A 17,729-nucleotide genomic window follows, 5' to 3' on the forward strand; every position below is an offset into this window, starting at 1 on the left:
TAGTCCCAGCTACTCGGGAGGCTGAGGCAGGAGAATGGCGTGAACCTGGGAGGCGGAGCTTGCAGTGAGCTGAGATCCAGCCACTGCACTCCAGCATGGGCGACAGAGCAAGACTCTGTCTCAAAAAAAAAAGAAAAAAAAACTGGAATGTCCAAGATGAAGACGTCATTTTTTTCCTACACTCCCAGTACCCACTGACTCCCTGTTTATCCTACACGTCTAATGAAATGGACCACGTCTGTCTTCCTCAGTTCCATTTCTCACCTCTTCCTCCTCCCCTCCGTTACTGAGCCCTCATGCATGTGGCTCTCACCAGCACCTCTGTAACCTGCAGAGTACTGCTGTGCTCCCAAGCCCCGACCCTCTCTTCTTTTTGAAACTGTCATCAGATTAATCTTCCTAGACCACCACTTTCACCCGAGCCTCCCCTGCTATGAGTAAGCAGTGCGTCCCCACAATTTAAATGCTCAGGGCTCGCTCCTGGCATCGCTGTCCATGGCCTCCCACCAGACCCCTCCTAGTTCCCCAGTGTTTTTGCTGTACCCCGACCCTCTGCCGGGTGGCCACTGACCTTCAAGGCCTCTCTCCTAAGCTCTGTTCCACCAACCCCCCTGCCTGAAATGCCCTCCCTTCCGTACTCCACCCGTATATCCAGAATCTTCCCATCCTTTAAGACTAAACTCAAACAACCCAGCTTTTGTTGAAACTATGCCGAGCAGAATAACCCATTTGTGAGGTTGCACCTCCCACTCAGCACGCATATTTTCTGGTCTGCTCATCTGGCGTGGAATCTTATCTTTAGGGTACGTTTTATGCCGTTGCCTTTTTCATTTGACTTCTCTTTTCTTAACTTCTATTTCGTTTTCAATTAATTATAAATTCCTTGAAGATGAAAACTGTGGGGTGTAAAAGATCGTCCTTCCTTCCCCAACTCCACCAGGCAGTGGAGGGAAAGTACATCAGAACTGTTTGTGGAATGGACACATCAATGTGTCTTTGTTGCAATTTGATGACTTTGAGATAAAGGGAGTTGGACTGCAGGGACAAGGAAGGAGGCGTAATTTCGGGAGAAAAAAAGTAAATGATACTACTGCCTTTTCCCATTTTCATCTTTACATTGTAGGGATGTGCTTTCCAGAAAAGGAGAGATCTTGGGGAAAGGATTGAAAGCTTCAGGAGAAATTCAGGCCAACAGGAGACACCACGCTCTCAGGAGAGGCTTGAGTTACACGCTCAGCACTGCCCTTCCCTCACGCCGTAACTTTGAGCAAAGCATTTAGCCCTGCCTGTGTCTCTTTAACTATAAAGGAGAAACAATAATACCTACCAAAGACATTTTCAGAAGAATGCAGTATCCTTGGGTGAATGGCACTGCACTAAGTGATGCTACAATGCTATGTTTTCAGCATCTTTAATATCATGTGCTCTTGGCCCGGCGCCATGGCTCACGCCTGTAATCCCAGCACTTTGGGAGGCCGAGGAGGGTGAATCACAAGGTCAGGAGTTTGAGACTAGCCTGGGAAACACGGTGAAACCCCATCTCTACTAAAAATACAAAAAATTAATTGGGCTTGGTGATGTGGACTCAGCTACCTGGGAGGCTGAGGCAGGAGAATCGCTTGAACCTGGGAGGCAGAGGTTGCAGTGAGCTGAGATCGTGCCACTGCACTCCAGCCTGGATGACAGCATGAGACTCCATCTCAAAAAAAAAAAAAAAAATGTTATCTTGATGATTACATTTTGGCTGGTACAGCGACAAAATGTGGACATTATTTCATCAGTGTGGTGTGTAATAATGTCAAAACCCAGCTTGAGGACCCAGGTGTGTACTGCTAAATAAATATCAGGCACCAAGTACTCATAAGAAGCAGGAGGAGAAGGCAGGCATTTGGGGGAAACCTCTCAGTCCAGGTGGGTCACAGCTGGGAAGGGTTGCTTGACTTCCTCAATAGCTTTTAGGACCCAGCACTGGGCAAGCTCAGGAGCAGAATGAGAGAGGTTTGGGAGCATTTCATCTCATTTGCACATCTCTGCCTAAGAATTCATTATTGCTTTCACTTATAATGGTAGATATTTTTTGGTTGACTTCGACATGTTCCCATTTTTTTATTTTTAAAAATCCACTTTGCCTGCTGTTTTCCTGATTTTCTTACTCAGCATCACGTTCCACTTGCTTTCCATTCGCTTTCTGGGAGGGGACTCCCATAGGAAGCTGGGAAAGATCACCTGGTGAGACCCCACACGCTCCACGTTTCCCAGCAGAAAGGCTCTGCCCAGCAGCCTTTCTAACACCAAGGGAAACCGACAGCGTTCTTGTCCTCAGAGGTTTAGGATGGGGCCCTACCTGGGATCTCTCAAACACGAGCCCTAATAAGTGGGCAAACGATTGCCCCTGCAGAAAAGAGTCAAGTCCAAAGCAATTACTTTAAACTTTGTCCATACTCAACACTATTTTCCAACAGCCCATGGGCTGAATCCTATGTGGCCTGTTAAAAAACAGCAGCCGCCAGCCCACAGGGGAGCTCTGAGGTTGCTTCATAGCTTGTGCTTTGTCCCTACTTGACCTGCTCTTCAGAGTGGTCACATGGTAGCCCCTCCCTGCTGGTCTCTTCTCAGTCTTTTCTGCTCCCTCCAAAATCACCCCTCGCAGTCCCTCAAACCCTCTACAGCCAGAAGGCCCAGGACTCTTGTGTATTAGTGTGTCTGCCTTTTTCCTCCAAGTCTTTCTTCCTACCTCTGCCCTTTAAGGCTAATCATTACTCACAGAAAGGTTCATTTGCTTACTCATTTTGCACTCTTGCTTTTCTCCAAACAAGTGGCATTTTGTCATACTCAGCTGCTATACTCTCTAATTGCCGGCATTTGAATTATTTGCTATTCAAAAGCCAAGAAATTGTTACTGCTGATAGGATACTGATTTGCTCACTGATTGTGTTAAGGTTAGACCCATTTCCCCGCATACTCTTGGCTCCAGGGATATCAGTGGCCGACTCGACTACATTTAACACTGCACAGCACCTGTGGGAACTGGCCCTCCTGAACGGCAGAACTTGTGACCCACAGATGCTGTCTTCTCTCTGGTGTTGATTACTCCTTCCTCTTTTCACTGAGGAAATCGTCCTGCCTCCGTCAGGCTGCCTACTTTTAAAACTCTGCCTGAGGGGTGCATGATGGGCTCTGGGCCAGCTAGGAGAGATTGCAGTGGATCCCGAAGGACAGGACAGTGAGGACTTGGCCTGAGTCGGGCGAGGGAGTGATTAGATTCCACTCCGGTTTCACGGGAAGGCTCACAGGAGTCTAGTTACAGTCTGCAGGTAGGGTAAGAGAGAAAAGGACTGGCCCAGCACTTTAGGGCCTGAGTAACTGGATGAATCATGAATTTACTGAGACAGAGAACTGTGGGAGAGGTCTGATTTGGGGGGAACAGCCAGTGTTCAGGTTACACAGGAGATGCCGATTGAGAGGTGGACAGGCAGGCAGACACAAGCGTGTGGCAATGGTGGCCCAGGTCTGGGCTGGAGAGGAGCAGTTGGGAGTCTCAGGCTAGATCACGGGGTGACCTAGGGCCATGGGGTAGGGCCAGATGGGTCACCCAAGGAGGGAAGATTGAGAGGAGGCCAGAACCTGAGAGTGCTCTGATGCTTGCAGGGGAGGAAGGTGAGGGAAATCCAATACAGGTGCCTGAGAAGGAGCAGCCAGGGAGTTAGGGAGAAGAAGAATGTGGCCCCTTAGAGTATAAGTGAAGAAAGTTTCCACACAGAGGAAGTGATTAGCGGTCAGCAGTACCCATAGAGGGGTCTGTGGTGGCACTTCCCACGCTGTGGTTAGTGCCTGGTGGGACTGTGTGTCCTTCACCACCATAGTGCTGGTGCAGAGGGCAGCATCTGAGCCATGTGAAGTCCTCAGCGGATAACCTCTGGGCAGATAGCCAGATGGCCAGATGGACATGAGGACTAAACTCTGACTTTTTTTTAAATTCTCTTGCCCAAATTCCTACCTAAGGGGCCTGGGGAGCTCACCCTACAAACCGTAAAGTCTTGCCAGAGGGGTTTTATTCAACCTTGTATAACATGGCCTGCTTTCTAGCCTGGCTCTGGCATGACATCACATAACGAATAAGGAAAGAAATCAAAATATTTTAACCCCAAATAGATTTCCGTTTCATATTTTGAAATTGCCCTGCAGAGTTGTCTCTTGTGAGAAAAATCTACGTTCTACAGAGACTCCCCTTTTCCCTTTTTTTATTCTTTCCAGATCCAGAAGATAATCAACTAAGAGTCAGGCAACCTTTATTTTTTTTAATACATAAATACTTTAAGTTCTGGGATACATATGCAGAATGTGCACGTTTGTTACATAGGTATACATGTGGCATGGTGGTTTGTTGTACCCATCAACCCGCCACCTACATTAGGTATTTCTCCTAATGTTATCCCTCCCCTAGTCCCCCACCCCCTGACAGGTCCCAGTGTGTGATGTTCCCCTCCATATGTCCATGTGTTCTCATTGTTCAACTCCCACTTGTGAGTGAGAACATGTGGTGTTTGGTTTTCTGTTCCTGTGTTAGTTTGCTGAGAACGATGGTTTTCAGCTTCATCCATGTCCCTGCAAAGGACATGAACTCATCCTTTTTTATGGCTGCATAGTATTTCATGGGGTATATGAAGGCACCCTTTTAAATTCTGTAAGACACAATGCACAACCTCTTCTCTTCACAGCCTATTAGCTAAAAGCTTCCTCTGCACAATAAAACTTTGGTCTCCACAATCCTTTCTCTTAGTCCAAACATTTCCTTTCTATTGATCCTAGGTTAGATAAACTTAACCAATTATCAACCAGAAAATTTTTAAATTTACCTCTAACCCAGAAGCTCCACTTTGACTTGTCCTGCCTTTCTGAACCAAACCAATGTACATCTTAAAAGTGTTTGATGTCTCATGTGTCTCAAAATTGTATAAAACCAACCACCTTGGGCACATGTTTTCAGGACCTGCTGAGGCTGTCTCATGGGGGGCCATAGTTATTCACACTTGGCTCAGAATAAATCCCTTCAAAATATTTTAGAGTTTGACTCTTTTTGTCAGCAGACAGACAGACGTCTTCTGGGTGTGTGCACCTGTGTGGAACTCCAGGGGATGCATACGGGTCACCTGCTTTGTCACTGATCAATAATATTGATCACCATGCTTTTGATCTTCTCTCCTCCTGGATGGCAGGAATGAGATCATCTTTCTTTCCCCGTGAATTCCCCCAGCACCTGGGAGGGTCCTGAGCATGAGTGTGACTTCAGCAGTTTTGTGATGTTGCCTGATTTGTGCTTTTTCTTGTTTGCTCTCTCCTCTCCGACAAACAGCTTTACATTCAGCCCATGATGGGGGCCGGCCTGAATTATGAATGTTACCGATTCGGCATTTCCCCTTCCACAAATGCGCTGGTGATCGGTGCCACGGTGATGGAGGGCTTCTACGTCATCTTCGACAGAGCCCGGAAGAGGGTGGGCTTCGCAGCGAGCCCCTGTGCAGGTGAGCGATTCTAGCAGTGAACAGGGATCCCCAAAAAGATCCTTTATGTAAATGTCCTGACTTGGAAGCAGTTCTTGATGGCAAATCAATTACCATTGAATTGTTTCACTCATTCCTATCACCAGTGATCAAAATCTTCTCAATAAAATGGATCATGGGATTGCTGAGAGAATTAGATGACATCATCCATGTGAAACTTCAGTGCTTGGCACATGGGAAATGCTTACTGAGTGTGAGTCCTGATAGTCACTAGGAGTAAAAATACGCCATGGAGCTTTGGAGTTGAATTGCAATTTTTCGACAGTTAAAGCAAAATGAGTAAGGAAGAAATTTCACATATAAGCTGTGTACATTAATTTGTCCTTAAAGCTGTCCTCATTTTGAAATAGGAAATGAACACCTATCACTGCGATTTCTTGAAATCCTAACATAATGAGACCAAGGAGCCCCTGTTTGTCGTGGGATTCCTTTGAAAGATGTGTGAGGGCGGCCCGCAGCATGACTCTGCAGTCTAGCTGGAGGGTTGGCAGGTCTTCAGAGAAACCAGGAGAGCACGAGAAAGTCAAGAGGATAGAGAAACCCCATAAGCTTGAAAATGTCTTCAGATTTCACAGTTTGCTTGAAACGGAGTGCTCACACCGCACACAGCTTAATGGGAGGACTGGGTATTTCTGACTGACAGTTCAAGCCTGCGAGGCAGAGGCAAATCACAGAAGTGGGCATGAGATTGAATTGCTGGAGACAAGTGGAGGAAGAGCCTGAATCAGAAAAGTGGCCAGGAGAATTGCAGCCTTTCAAAATAAGATGTCAAGGGACTGGAAAAAGTAAATAAATAAATAAATTGGTACATTGGATTTGAAGTCAGGAGCAGAATGGAATTCCAAAGTTGTGCTGGTGATATGTGAAAGGAGAGAAAAATTAAGTGTGAGGTCAAACAAGAATCAATGACAAGGAGGTAGAATAGAAGAAAACTTGGGAATCGATACAGAAATACAAGATTACCATGTGGTTGAAGGAAAGGGGGTTTTGTAGGAATTTGATGGATATGAGATACTGTTGGAGGACAGGTGAGAGTGCTGGGCCATCCTGGGAGCCTCAACTCAGACCTTCCCTCTGATCTCAATCCAGGTGTAGAGCTGCCAGGATGAGGTGCACAGGCCAAATGCCAAGTGATCACAGCTGAATTATTCTGGTCAGGAGAGATTTCAGTTACTATTTTTTAATGTCTAAAACATGGTCTTAAAACAGGACTCCTGGTAAATAAAGCAGATAAGGGATGCTTCATTAACTGGCTTTAGCAGAGTGGCATTTCAGAAAAGTAAAGTAACAATTGAGAGAATAGAAATATTAAAAGGAAAGATTGCACATGGACTATTAGGCCAATTCATATTCTATATAAATAAAATCATCCCAACCAGTGTATGTATATGACACATCGTGACATGTCTTCATAAATATCCACGCCGACGTATCTCACTTTGCATTTGTGAGCAGACTTGGAACCCTTCCCATTGTCATGTTTTTTATCTTTGCTATGAGTAAATGTTTACGTTTTGCGTGTGCAGTAACTCTTTCAGCCTGTTCAGTTATCATTGAGTGAGACCTTTCTCTGTGGCAGCAAGCGGGACTGAAATATCACTGAATTTCCCAACTGTGACTATTCTACTTCTTTTTAACCAAGGGAATCTAAGAACTTAAGCAATTTTGCCCACAATTTCTGTTCTCTCGTTAAATATCATTAAAGTAAAGGCTACTATGGCAACAGCTGTTAGAGTGTCCACTTAATACTGCAGAGTCTAATAACCATTTGTTTACTAAGTGAATTACTGTTGAAAAGGGTGTAATATTAGGAGTCTCTAGGCAGGGCAACTTTTTTTGCCTGAATTTCACTGTGAGTTATTTGCTAGATGCTCTTATATACACTTTTTCTTCCTTTTAAAAAAATGTATTTGACGTTTTGGTACTTAAATGTTAGATTCTACCAGCCGTGGGAAAATACGCTTATATATGTCTCCTCTTCCATGTGGATTGTTTAGCCATTAAAGTAATTACTTTCCTCAGGGCTGCAATTAAAGGCCCCAGACAGTGCTCGACAGAACCCTAATAAATGGAATAGCTATACTGCCTTTCTTTTTTTAAGTGTTTATTTTTCATTATGGAATGTCTAAGTAACAAAAAAACCTTCAGTTACAGAAAATCATATACTATGTGCATTTATGGAATATCTAGATTTAATATCTTGTCATATTTTCTTTAAAATTTGTCTTAGACATAAAAAACCAAGTATAACTAAAGTCTCAGCCCACCCCCTTCCCCAGCATTACTCATTATCCTGAGATTAGTGTATATTCTTATCTGAATTACTATATACTTATAATTTTACTAGATGGGCATGAACACCTTGTATTAATTAGCTGTTGCTATGTAACAACTTAGCCCCAATGTCACAACTCTCTATCACATTCTGCAGTTTCTTTCTTTTCTTTTCTTTCTTTTTTTTCTTTTTTTTTTTTTTTTGAGACAGGGTCTTGCTCTGTCACTCAGGCTAGAGTATAGTGCAATGGCATGATCAGGGCTCACTTTAGCCTCAACCTCCCTGGTTCAGGTGATCCTCTGACCTTAACCTCCTGAGTAGCTGGGACTACAGGTGTGCACCACTGCCCCAGATAATTTTTTGTGTTTTCTGTAGAGGGGGTTTTGCCATGTTGACCAGGCTGGTCTCCAGCTCCCAGGCTCAAGTGATCGACTGCCCTGCCATGGCCTCCCAAAGTGCTAGGTTTACAAGCATGTGCCACCACACCCAGCCTGGCTTTGTTTTTTGTTTTGTTTTTAAAAGACAGGGTCTCACTCTGTTACCAGGCTGGAGTGCAGTGGCATGATCTTGGCTCAGTGCAACCTTCTCCCAGGCTCAAGCGATCCTCCCACCTCAGCCTCCCAAGTACCTGGGACTACAGGCATGTGTAGTCCAGGCACCATGCCCAGAACATTTTTGGTATTTTCTGTAGAGACGGGGTTTCGACATGTTCCCCAGGCTGGTCTTGAACCCTTGGGCTCAAGCGATCCTCCCACCTTGGCATCTCAAAGTACTGGGATTACAGGCGTCAGCCACCATGCCTGGCCATCTCGTGGAGTTTCTGAGGGCCAGGAATTGGTGAGGGGCTTAGCTAGGTGTCTCTGGCCCACCACTGCTTATGAGGCTACAGCTGTCTGAAGTCTATTGTAGGAGCTAGTTCCAAGCTTGCTGTCGTGGTGGCAGGAGCCACGCTTCCCTCACCATTTGTACCTCACCCCAGGACTGCCTGATGTCCTCTGGTCAACCCTGAGCAAGTGATCCAAGAGAGCATGACAGAGCACCCAGGACAGAAACCCCAGGTTTTCATCACCTAATCTTGGAAGCAGCATGTTCTCACTTCTACCCTACTCTGTTGGTCACACAGAATGACCCTGATATGATGTGGGAGGGGACGACGCAGGTAAATGCAAGGAGGCAGGGGTCATTCGCAGTCATCTTGGAAACGTCCTACCATATACTTATCACAAAGCCTAGGTTGGTTGATTTGTTTGTTTGGTTTGGTTTTTTTTTAATTTATAGGAATGCTGTGGTAGTGTGTATTGTTTGTCAACTTGACTTTATTGTTTGACATTACATTTTATAGATTTTCCATATTGATATGACTTCTAGGTTATTTGTTTTGACTGCGTAGTATCTCGGTTTATGAATGTACCCAGATTACCCATTTTTATCTTAATTAACATTTGGATTATTTATGTATTGGCAATTATAAACAGTACTGCAGTGAACATCTTTGTGTAGGTGAATGAGATCATCTAGATACGGAATTTCTAAATGATTTAATATGTAACTCTTCAGTGTTATTGGCTGCGGTCAAATTTTTCTTTAAAGTAGCTGGAACATCAGCCTTATATGAGAATTTCCATTCCTTAAAAGCATTACTATATTTGTTTTGTCTTTGTGTTTTGCTAATCCATGTATGTGCAATAGTGTCACATTTTAGTTGATTATTTTCAAGATCACACAACTTTGGATATGTTTTGGGATGTTTGAGCTTCTTTGAGGGTGAATTTTTCTAATAGAGTGCACACATTTTTCTGCCCATATTTTTTACTGATAGACATGAGTTCCTTATATTTCTGAGATATTAATTTTTCTGAGTTATACTAACTAGTCTCCCTGACTTTTCTTTTTACTTTGTTTTGGTGCCTTTTATTTATATGTGTCTTTAATTTAGTGAAATCAAATTTACCAGTATTTCTCTCATGAATTATGCCATGTGCCTTATTTAAGAAATACTTCCTTAATCCAACAAAATAGGGATTTTTTTCTTCTAAATATATTGTATACTTTTTTCTTATTTTCTTCCAAAATGTGAATTAGGAAATTAATTTTTATAAGGACATTCCATTTTCTCAGCATCCTTATTGAATATATAATGTTTTCCCCTCTGATTTTTCCAATTTTTTATGAAAAAAAAATATACAGAAAAGACTAAAAACAATATCATGCTGTTCTGCATACCAACCATCTAGATTTAGTAACTTTTAACATTTTGCCATATATCAGTATGTGTGTATAGGTGAGTATGTAGCTTTTGCTGAACCATTTGCAAATAAGTTGCAGATATCATGACTTTCATCCCTAAATATTTCATTATGCATCTTAAAAATAAAGACATCCTCCTATATAACCACAATACCATAATCACACCTAAAAAATTAATAGTATTTGCTAAATATCATGACTGTGTTGGCCACATGCAGATTTCCCCAGGTATCCCCAAAATGTTTTCATTAGCTGTTTTGCTTTTTATTTTGTTTCGGAAGGCCAGTTCTCTTATAGAATGTATCATATTCAGTTTTATCTGTTTCCTAATGATATACTGCATTGATTTTACTTCATATTTCCTTGAACTTAAGTCTAGAGTCTTAATTAGACTTCAGTTAAATGTTTTTTGCAAGGTATCTAATGAATTTTAATAGCATCTTTGTCATGTACCAAGTCCCCATTTATGCCTGAGCCTACTTCTGAGCATTCTGTTCCATTCCACTGGTCAAGTTGTCTATCCCTGGGCTAAGCTATGTAGTTTTATTATTTTTTTTTTAGTTATAGGACAATATCTGGCAGGGACTTGACCCTTCTTATTCTTCTTGGGAGTTCTCTTGGCTACTTTTGCCGTTTTATTCAGCTTGTCGAGACCCCTGAAAAACGCTGTTGGGATTTCTATTAGAACTGCATTGAACTTATAGAATTAACTTGAGAGGAAACCAAATCTTTACCATATCAAGTTTCCCCTATGAATGTACCCCATCTTTTCATTTGTTTAGGTCTTCTTTTATGTCCTACTGCAGTGTTTTGTAATTTTGTCCAGAAAGATTCACACATAGACTTATTCCTATGTACCTCTTAGTTCTTACCACAAGTGAGATTATTTTACATTGCATTTTCTTGTGGGCTGTTGGGAATATGGGTATGCAGTTTTTATGTATTAATCTTATATCCAGCCACATTGCTAAGTTCTCTTTTTTAGAAATGGTTTTTAGAGTCATTAGGATTTTCTATTAAAACAGCCATATGATCTGCAAATAATATATTTTAAATCACTTGTAATCTTCATATCTTTTATTTATATTTTTTGTGATGCCCTCTGAGACAATATTGAATTCAAATGGTGATAATGGACATTTTTGTCTTTTTTCTTAATTTAAAGGAAATATTTCTCATTTTGTACCATGGAGCATTATGCATAGGATAGGTTTGTGGAATTTCCTTCTCAATCCTAAATTTAGGGATTCCCAGTTTCTGAAAAGTATTCAGTATGAATAGAAAAACTTTTTGACCATTTCCACATTAAACATATGCCTACTCTATAATCAACATTCAGCATATGCCTACTCTATAATCCAGCAGTTGTCACTCTTAGGTGTACGCAAAGGAGAAGTGAATGTGTAAGTGTACTGAGACGTAACTAGACAGTTCACAACAGCTTTACACATAAAATGACTAAAGTAATACAAACTTTAGTAGTTACATAAATACATAAAACCATCACTTTTATCAAAATAGAAACATCCCAAAAGTCAACCAAAGGAAAACAGGTAAACAATTGTTGACTTGCCATTCAGTGGAACACCGCACAGCAATTTTCTTTCTGCTGAAGAATGTGCTTTTGGACGTCTTTTATTAAAAACTATGAAAGGTAAATTTTATTTTGCCTCAATTCTGCATCACAATTTAGCTATACATGGAATTCTAGGTTGCCCATGTTCCCTTAGTGTTTTGAAGATTCAGTTTCATTGTCCTCTGGCCATGATGATTGCTGAAGAAAAGACCCTAGTTGGTCTTAATTGTTGTACCTTTAAGGGTAATCTGTTGCTTCTCCTTAGTTACTGGTAAGACTGCTTTTGTTTTAAATTTCTAGTGTTCTGAATAGTGTTCTGAAGTTTCACCATGATGTGTCTAGGTATAGCATGTTTTCCCATCGTGCTATACCCTTTACCTTCTCTGAATCTGACAACTCATGTCTTTTGTCATCAATCTTAGAGAATTCTCAGCTGTTACCTCTTCCACTATTGCTTCATGCACATTCTTTCTAGTCTCTTCTTCTGGATCTCTCATATCAAGTAATGAGATTTCTCATTATTTATTTCAGGTCACTTGACCCTTCATTTATGTTTTCCTTTCTATCTTTGCTGCATTCTGTGTAATTTCTTCAGATACATTTTATATTGGCCTAATTCTCTGTTCAGATATGTTCAATCTACTATTTAACCTATTCAGTGAGATTTTTTAATACTTTTTATTATTTTTATTATTTTTGGATTCTTTAATTGTCTTTGGTTTTGGGGGTCTTTTTTTTCTTTTCAGTTTTTCATTTCAATGACTATATTTTTCATTTCTAGAAATTACATCTCATACTTTTCCAAATATACCATAGCCGGGCACAGTGGCTCATACCTGTAATCCCAGAACTTTAGGAGGCCGAGGCAGGAGGATCACTCGAGTCCGGAAGTTCAAGACCAGCCTGGGCAACTGTGTTAGTTCATTCCCACGCTGCTATAAAGACATACCTGGGACTGGGTAATTGATTAAGAAAAGAGGTTTAACCAGCTCATGGTTCTGCAGGCTGTACAGACTTCTGCTTCTTGGGAGGCCTCAAGAAACTTACAATTTTGGCAGAAGAAGAAAGCGAAGCAGGCACAGTCTTCACATGGCCAGAGCAGGGGGTAGAGAGAGAGAGAGAGAGAGAGAGAAGGGGATGGTGCACAACCATATCTTGAGAGAACTCTATCATGAGACAATACTGGGGGGTGGTGTTAAACCATTAGAAACCACCCCCATGATCCAGTCACCTCCCACCAGGCCCTACCTCCAACACCTGGGATCCCAATTCAACATGAGATTTGGATGGGGACACAGAGCCAAACCATATCAACAACAAAGTAAGACCCTGTGTACAAAAAATCTAAAGGTTAGCCAAGCATGGTGGAGCATACCTATGGTTCCAGCTACACAAGAGGCTGAGGCAGGAAGATCACTTGAGCTCAGGAGGTCAAGGCTGCAGAGAGCCATGATCACGCCACTGCACTCCAGCCTGGGAGACAGGCTGACTCTAAATAAACAAATAAACAAATATGCCAGTTAACTTTTCTATAGTGTTTTGTAACAGTTTTATTGTGACTTGGATTTCCTTTATCTTCGTTTTAGTTTTTATTTAATTTAAAAGGCTAGGTAATATTCAGAAGGTACAATATAGTACATAGTCCCTCTCCCTCAGAGGTAATCATACCTCATAGTCTATTATATGGGTGTGCCTAATTTATTTAACCAGTTCATTATTGATAGGCATTTAGGTTAAGTCCTTTGTTGTTACAAATAATACTGCAGTGAACACCATTTATACATATCATTCGCATATATGGAAGTATACATCTAGGTTAAATTAGAATTGCAGAGTTAAAGGCTATAAATATTTATAATTTTAATGAATATCACTTTGTTACCTTCCGTAGAGCTTCTACTCGTTGGTACCTGGCCATACCTTCTCTTGTAATGTAGATGATGACCTGTTTCTCCAGTCAGCCCACCAACCTGGTGTTACCAAACTTGGAAATTTTGGTCATCTGACAGATGAAAAATGATCTCAGTGTAGTTTTAATTTGTGTCACTTTCTATGAGTGAGATTGAGTTTCTTTTCAATGACTAAGGTCATTATTTGTCCTTTTCTATGAACTACCCACTCATATCTTTGCCTATTGTTTTCTGTTGGATTCTTTTTTTGTATTAATTTGTAGGAACTCTTTATGTACTGGAGTAATTAACGATATGCTTGGAGGAAAAAGAACCTATAATTTCTGTCTCAATTGTAAATTTTTAAAACTTTGCTTATGACATGTTTTAGTGTAAAAAATGTTTACTTTGTATATTTAAATAGTTTGCTATTTTGCTTTAAGGGTCTTGGGACTACTGTTCCCTTTTAAATGGTTTTCTTCACTAAAAGTGCTCTGTGACTTATTCAAGTGCTTTTATGTTTGATTTAACTTGGCATAGAATGTGTGGATTAAACTTCTTTCCTCTAGGATGACTACTCCATTGTTATAACATTTATCAAATAATTTATCTCTTTTTTTTTTACTTTAAATCCTAAAATTACTGCATACCAAATTCTAGTAAATATTTGGGAGATGTATATCTATTTCTGGATTTTCTGTACTCTTCCATTGATATATCTTACAGTATTAGTTCCTTTTCATTATTCTTTTTCAGAACTTTCCAACTCTTCTTTCTTAATTTTTCTTTTCTTTTATGAACTTTTGAACCATCCTGTTTAGTAAAAAAAAAAAAAAAAAAAATTGTATTTTAATGGGTTTTTAGTCACTTTAAACATAGCTATGGTATAATCTTGTGCACATTGTTCTATTTTTCCATCACTGATGGGGAGTTCATCTTGTTTTTGTGTCTGCTGGCTGCTCTCTCATAGGGGCTTTTTTCTCATTTGCTTTGCAATTTTTTGTTGTAAGCTTCTATTTAGAGGAAGCACACTTTTTCTTCCAAGAGAGTTCAGTGTGCCTTGGGCTGTGAAGTGTTGCTGTAAAGCAATTTTGCATTTGTTTCTGTTGAGTTTCCTCAGACCATGAGAACCTTAGGATTTGTATACCAGGTTTGCGAATTTAGATGCCAGCCATGTTTGAGGTGGAGGTTTAGGGGCTCCATTTCTCATGGGAGAGTTTCTGGCCCTCCTCCCCCAAACTCTTAGCCCGTGAGCTGAGCCAGGTTTCCTTGTTGGTAGAATTTCCCAGCTCCTTTACCAATGGGCAAGGCTTGCACAGGCATCTTGACCCCAGTGCCCACCTCCTTGGTGCCCAGGGTCAAGTCTCTCGCCCCTCCTATTCATGGGAACCCCAGCCCTAGGGCCCATTTCTGGTTGAGGAATGTCTCTTACTTTTGGGCTCAGCTATAGAGTTAAAAAGTTATATTTTATCCTCATTTCTCTGTATTGCAACCGGAAGAGGTTCTACCTTCACACCAGCCACTGTTTGAGGACCCCAAATCTTTGGGAGCTGCCCTTCTCTCGCAGTGTTTTTTTTTTTTTTTTTTTTTAAATCTTGGTTTTCATGGTCATTTGTGGTTGTCAGATGACACTTAACCCAAGGGTTGGGATTGGGGGAGCAGTGAGTGGGAGCTGCTTGATTAGAATCTCTTGGGGAGCTTTTTCAAAATACATCTGGTCAACATCCTCAGGCCTTTTCCAGCCAGGGCATAGCAGGTTGGTGGTGGGTGGGAAGGTGATAGGTAGTTTGGAAAAAGTTCCCCAGATGCTTCTCTTATGCTGCCCCTGCCTCTCCTCAGCCCACTCCCACCCCTGCTGAGAATCATTACTGCAGTCAGATTGGCTGGAGGTCAGGGTGTGTTACGGCTCTGGCCATCGTCTCATATCTGACACAGATACTAGGGACTGGAGCACTTTCAACCGCCTCTGTGTTGCTGGGCCAAGTGTCCTACGGCTACGAAAATAATAGAGTGTTAAAATTGACAACTCTCTGTTATTTTAATGTATCCAAAGCTTATGAAATACCACCCATCTCTTTTTATAGATTGAGACATTTAGCACCCAAGAGCTGTATAGATCTCAGCTTGTACAACTTCAGGCACATGATGGATTATGGCAGCCATTTCACTGTGAATTTTTCTTGCTGCAGGTTGAAAGTGGATCATCTGGTACATGCTCATGTTTAAAAATAGGAAAGCTAGCTGTTAAGAGCAGAGTTTCAGAGACACTCCTCTGCCATCTACTTAGACTACAATCAACAGATACCAAAGCCAGGGGTCCTCAAAGGTATAGATCAGGCAGCTGTGTTTCCTCATTTTACAGAAGAGAACACTGAGGGCCCCAGATATAGCTTTCACGTGGTTGCGGGGAAAAAAAAAAAAAAAAATCTGGCTCTGAGTCCAGAACCTCTGTCCTGAAACTCCTGAATGTTCTTCTAAGTAAACCATGCCACTCAGAAAGCATCTCAGTACCAGATAATCAGTGTGGCGGGACAGTTCTCATTATTTTGTATGCTATAGGGAAAAAGACCTGACCATTTTAATTTTTATCCTTGGTAAAATTATAGATCTTCCACCAGCACTCATTATCAACCAGATCCTGACCTTTGAGAGAAAATACACAATTAAAATTGATGAAAAAATTAAAAATAACAATTTTAGTAACAGCGGACATTTATGTAGCACTGATCTTAACCCAGGACTGTACTAAGTGCTTAACATCTATTAACTTGATTGTTCTTACAAGACTGACTTGTAGGGGCTGTTATTACCTTCATTTTCTAGATGACAAAACGGGGGCAAATAAGTTGAGTAACTTGTCCCAGATGACACAGCTTGTATGTGGGAGCTAGGACTGGAACCCCAGGCGCCTGGCCGCAGGGTCATGCTCTCACCCAGTGCATGCAATGGCCTCTCATAAATCAATCCAGTGTAAAACGTTAGAATCTGCTTTAAAACCATAGAATTAGTAGTATAAGGAATCAATGTACAGACCATGCAGTGAATGGCATTCCTGGAAAAAACCCCCAGAAGGAATTTTAATTCAGCTTTCCTTTAATTCTGAGCAGCTAGCTAGCAAATATGCGAATACAGTTGTTCCCAGATAATGCTTTATGTCTGACCATCTTAAACAGGTGCTGTTTTTCAAAAACTTAAAAACAAAATCCATGACTTCTAATTATAAAAGTGATCCATGTCTACTTGGGAGGCTGAGGTGGTGGGAGGATGGCTTGAGCTCAGGAGTTTGAGGCTGCAGTGTGCTACTATCATGCCTATAAATAGCCACTGCATTCCAGCCTGGGCAACACAGCCAGGCCCTATCTCAAAAAAATAAAGAGTAATACACGTGCATTGAAGAAAATTAATTTTATTGGGGTTTTTTGCATTTTTATTATACACACCACACACAGCACATATGAAAAAATGGGTATGAACTCGTGCATTCGACTGGAAGAACAGTACTAAAATCAATGTCCATGTAGTCAGCGTGACTGAGGTTGGTTTGGTTTTTCTCCTCTTCTCCTTTTTTTAGAGATGGCGCTTTGCTCTTGTTGCTCAGGCTGAATTGCAATGACGCAATCTCAGTTTACCGCAATCTCTGCCTCCCGGGTTCAAGCGATTCTCCTGCCTCAGCCTCCCAAGTAGCTGGGATTACAGGCATGTGTCACCACGCCTGGCTAATTTTGTATTTTTAGTAGAGATGGGGTTTCTCCATAGGCTGGTCTTGAACTCCTGACCTCAGGTGATCTACCTGCCTTGGCCTCCCAAAGTGCTGGGATTACAGGCATGAGCCACCGTGCCCGGCCTTGGTATTTTTTTTTCTAATCTCAATGAGATTATATCAGATATGTTATTCTTTGACATGCTTTGATTATCTTATTCTTCTGACTTTTTAAAACAGCTTTGTTGAGATATAATTGGTGTAAAATAAACAGTTCATGTTGAAAGGATACAGTTTGATAAGTGTGACGTATGTGCTTACCTTTGAAACCATCACAAACAAGGTAGTGATCATACGCATGGAGCTGTTTTCCCTGCCTCCCAGGTCCTACGGACCCCGTGCCATTCCCAAGAAACCACTGACCTGCCTTCTGTCACTGTAGACTAGTTCGCATTTGTTAGGATTTTATATAAATGAAATC

The 17,729-nt window shown here is 41.4% G+C and overlaps 1 protein-coding gene across 1 annotated transcript in view; it reads left to right on the plus strand.

Moving 5' to 3' along the window:
- The window catches only part of BACE2 (beta-site APP-cleaving enzyme 2), a 108,688-nt gene that overhangs the window by 84,786 nt on the left and 6,173 nt on the right, over positions 1–17,729 (plus strand). Inside the window, exon 8 of the mRNA XM_011984181.1 lies at positions 5,354–5,522. Within this exon, the coding sequence (XP_011839571.1) occupies positions 5,354–5,522 (169 nt within the window). The remainder of the gene's footprint in view (positions 1–5,353; positions 5,523–17,729) is intronic.

Source organism: Mandrillus leucophaeus, unplaced genomic scaffold (genome assembly GCF_000951045.1).
Source record: "Mandrillus leucophaeus isolate KB7577 unplaced genomic scaffold, Mleu.le_1.0 Scaffold262, whole genome shotgun sequence".
Taxonomy (NCBI): Eukaryota; Metazoa; Chordata; class Mammalia; order Primates; family Cercopithecidae; genus Mandrillus; species Mandrillus leucophaeus.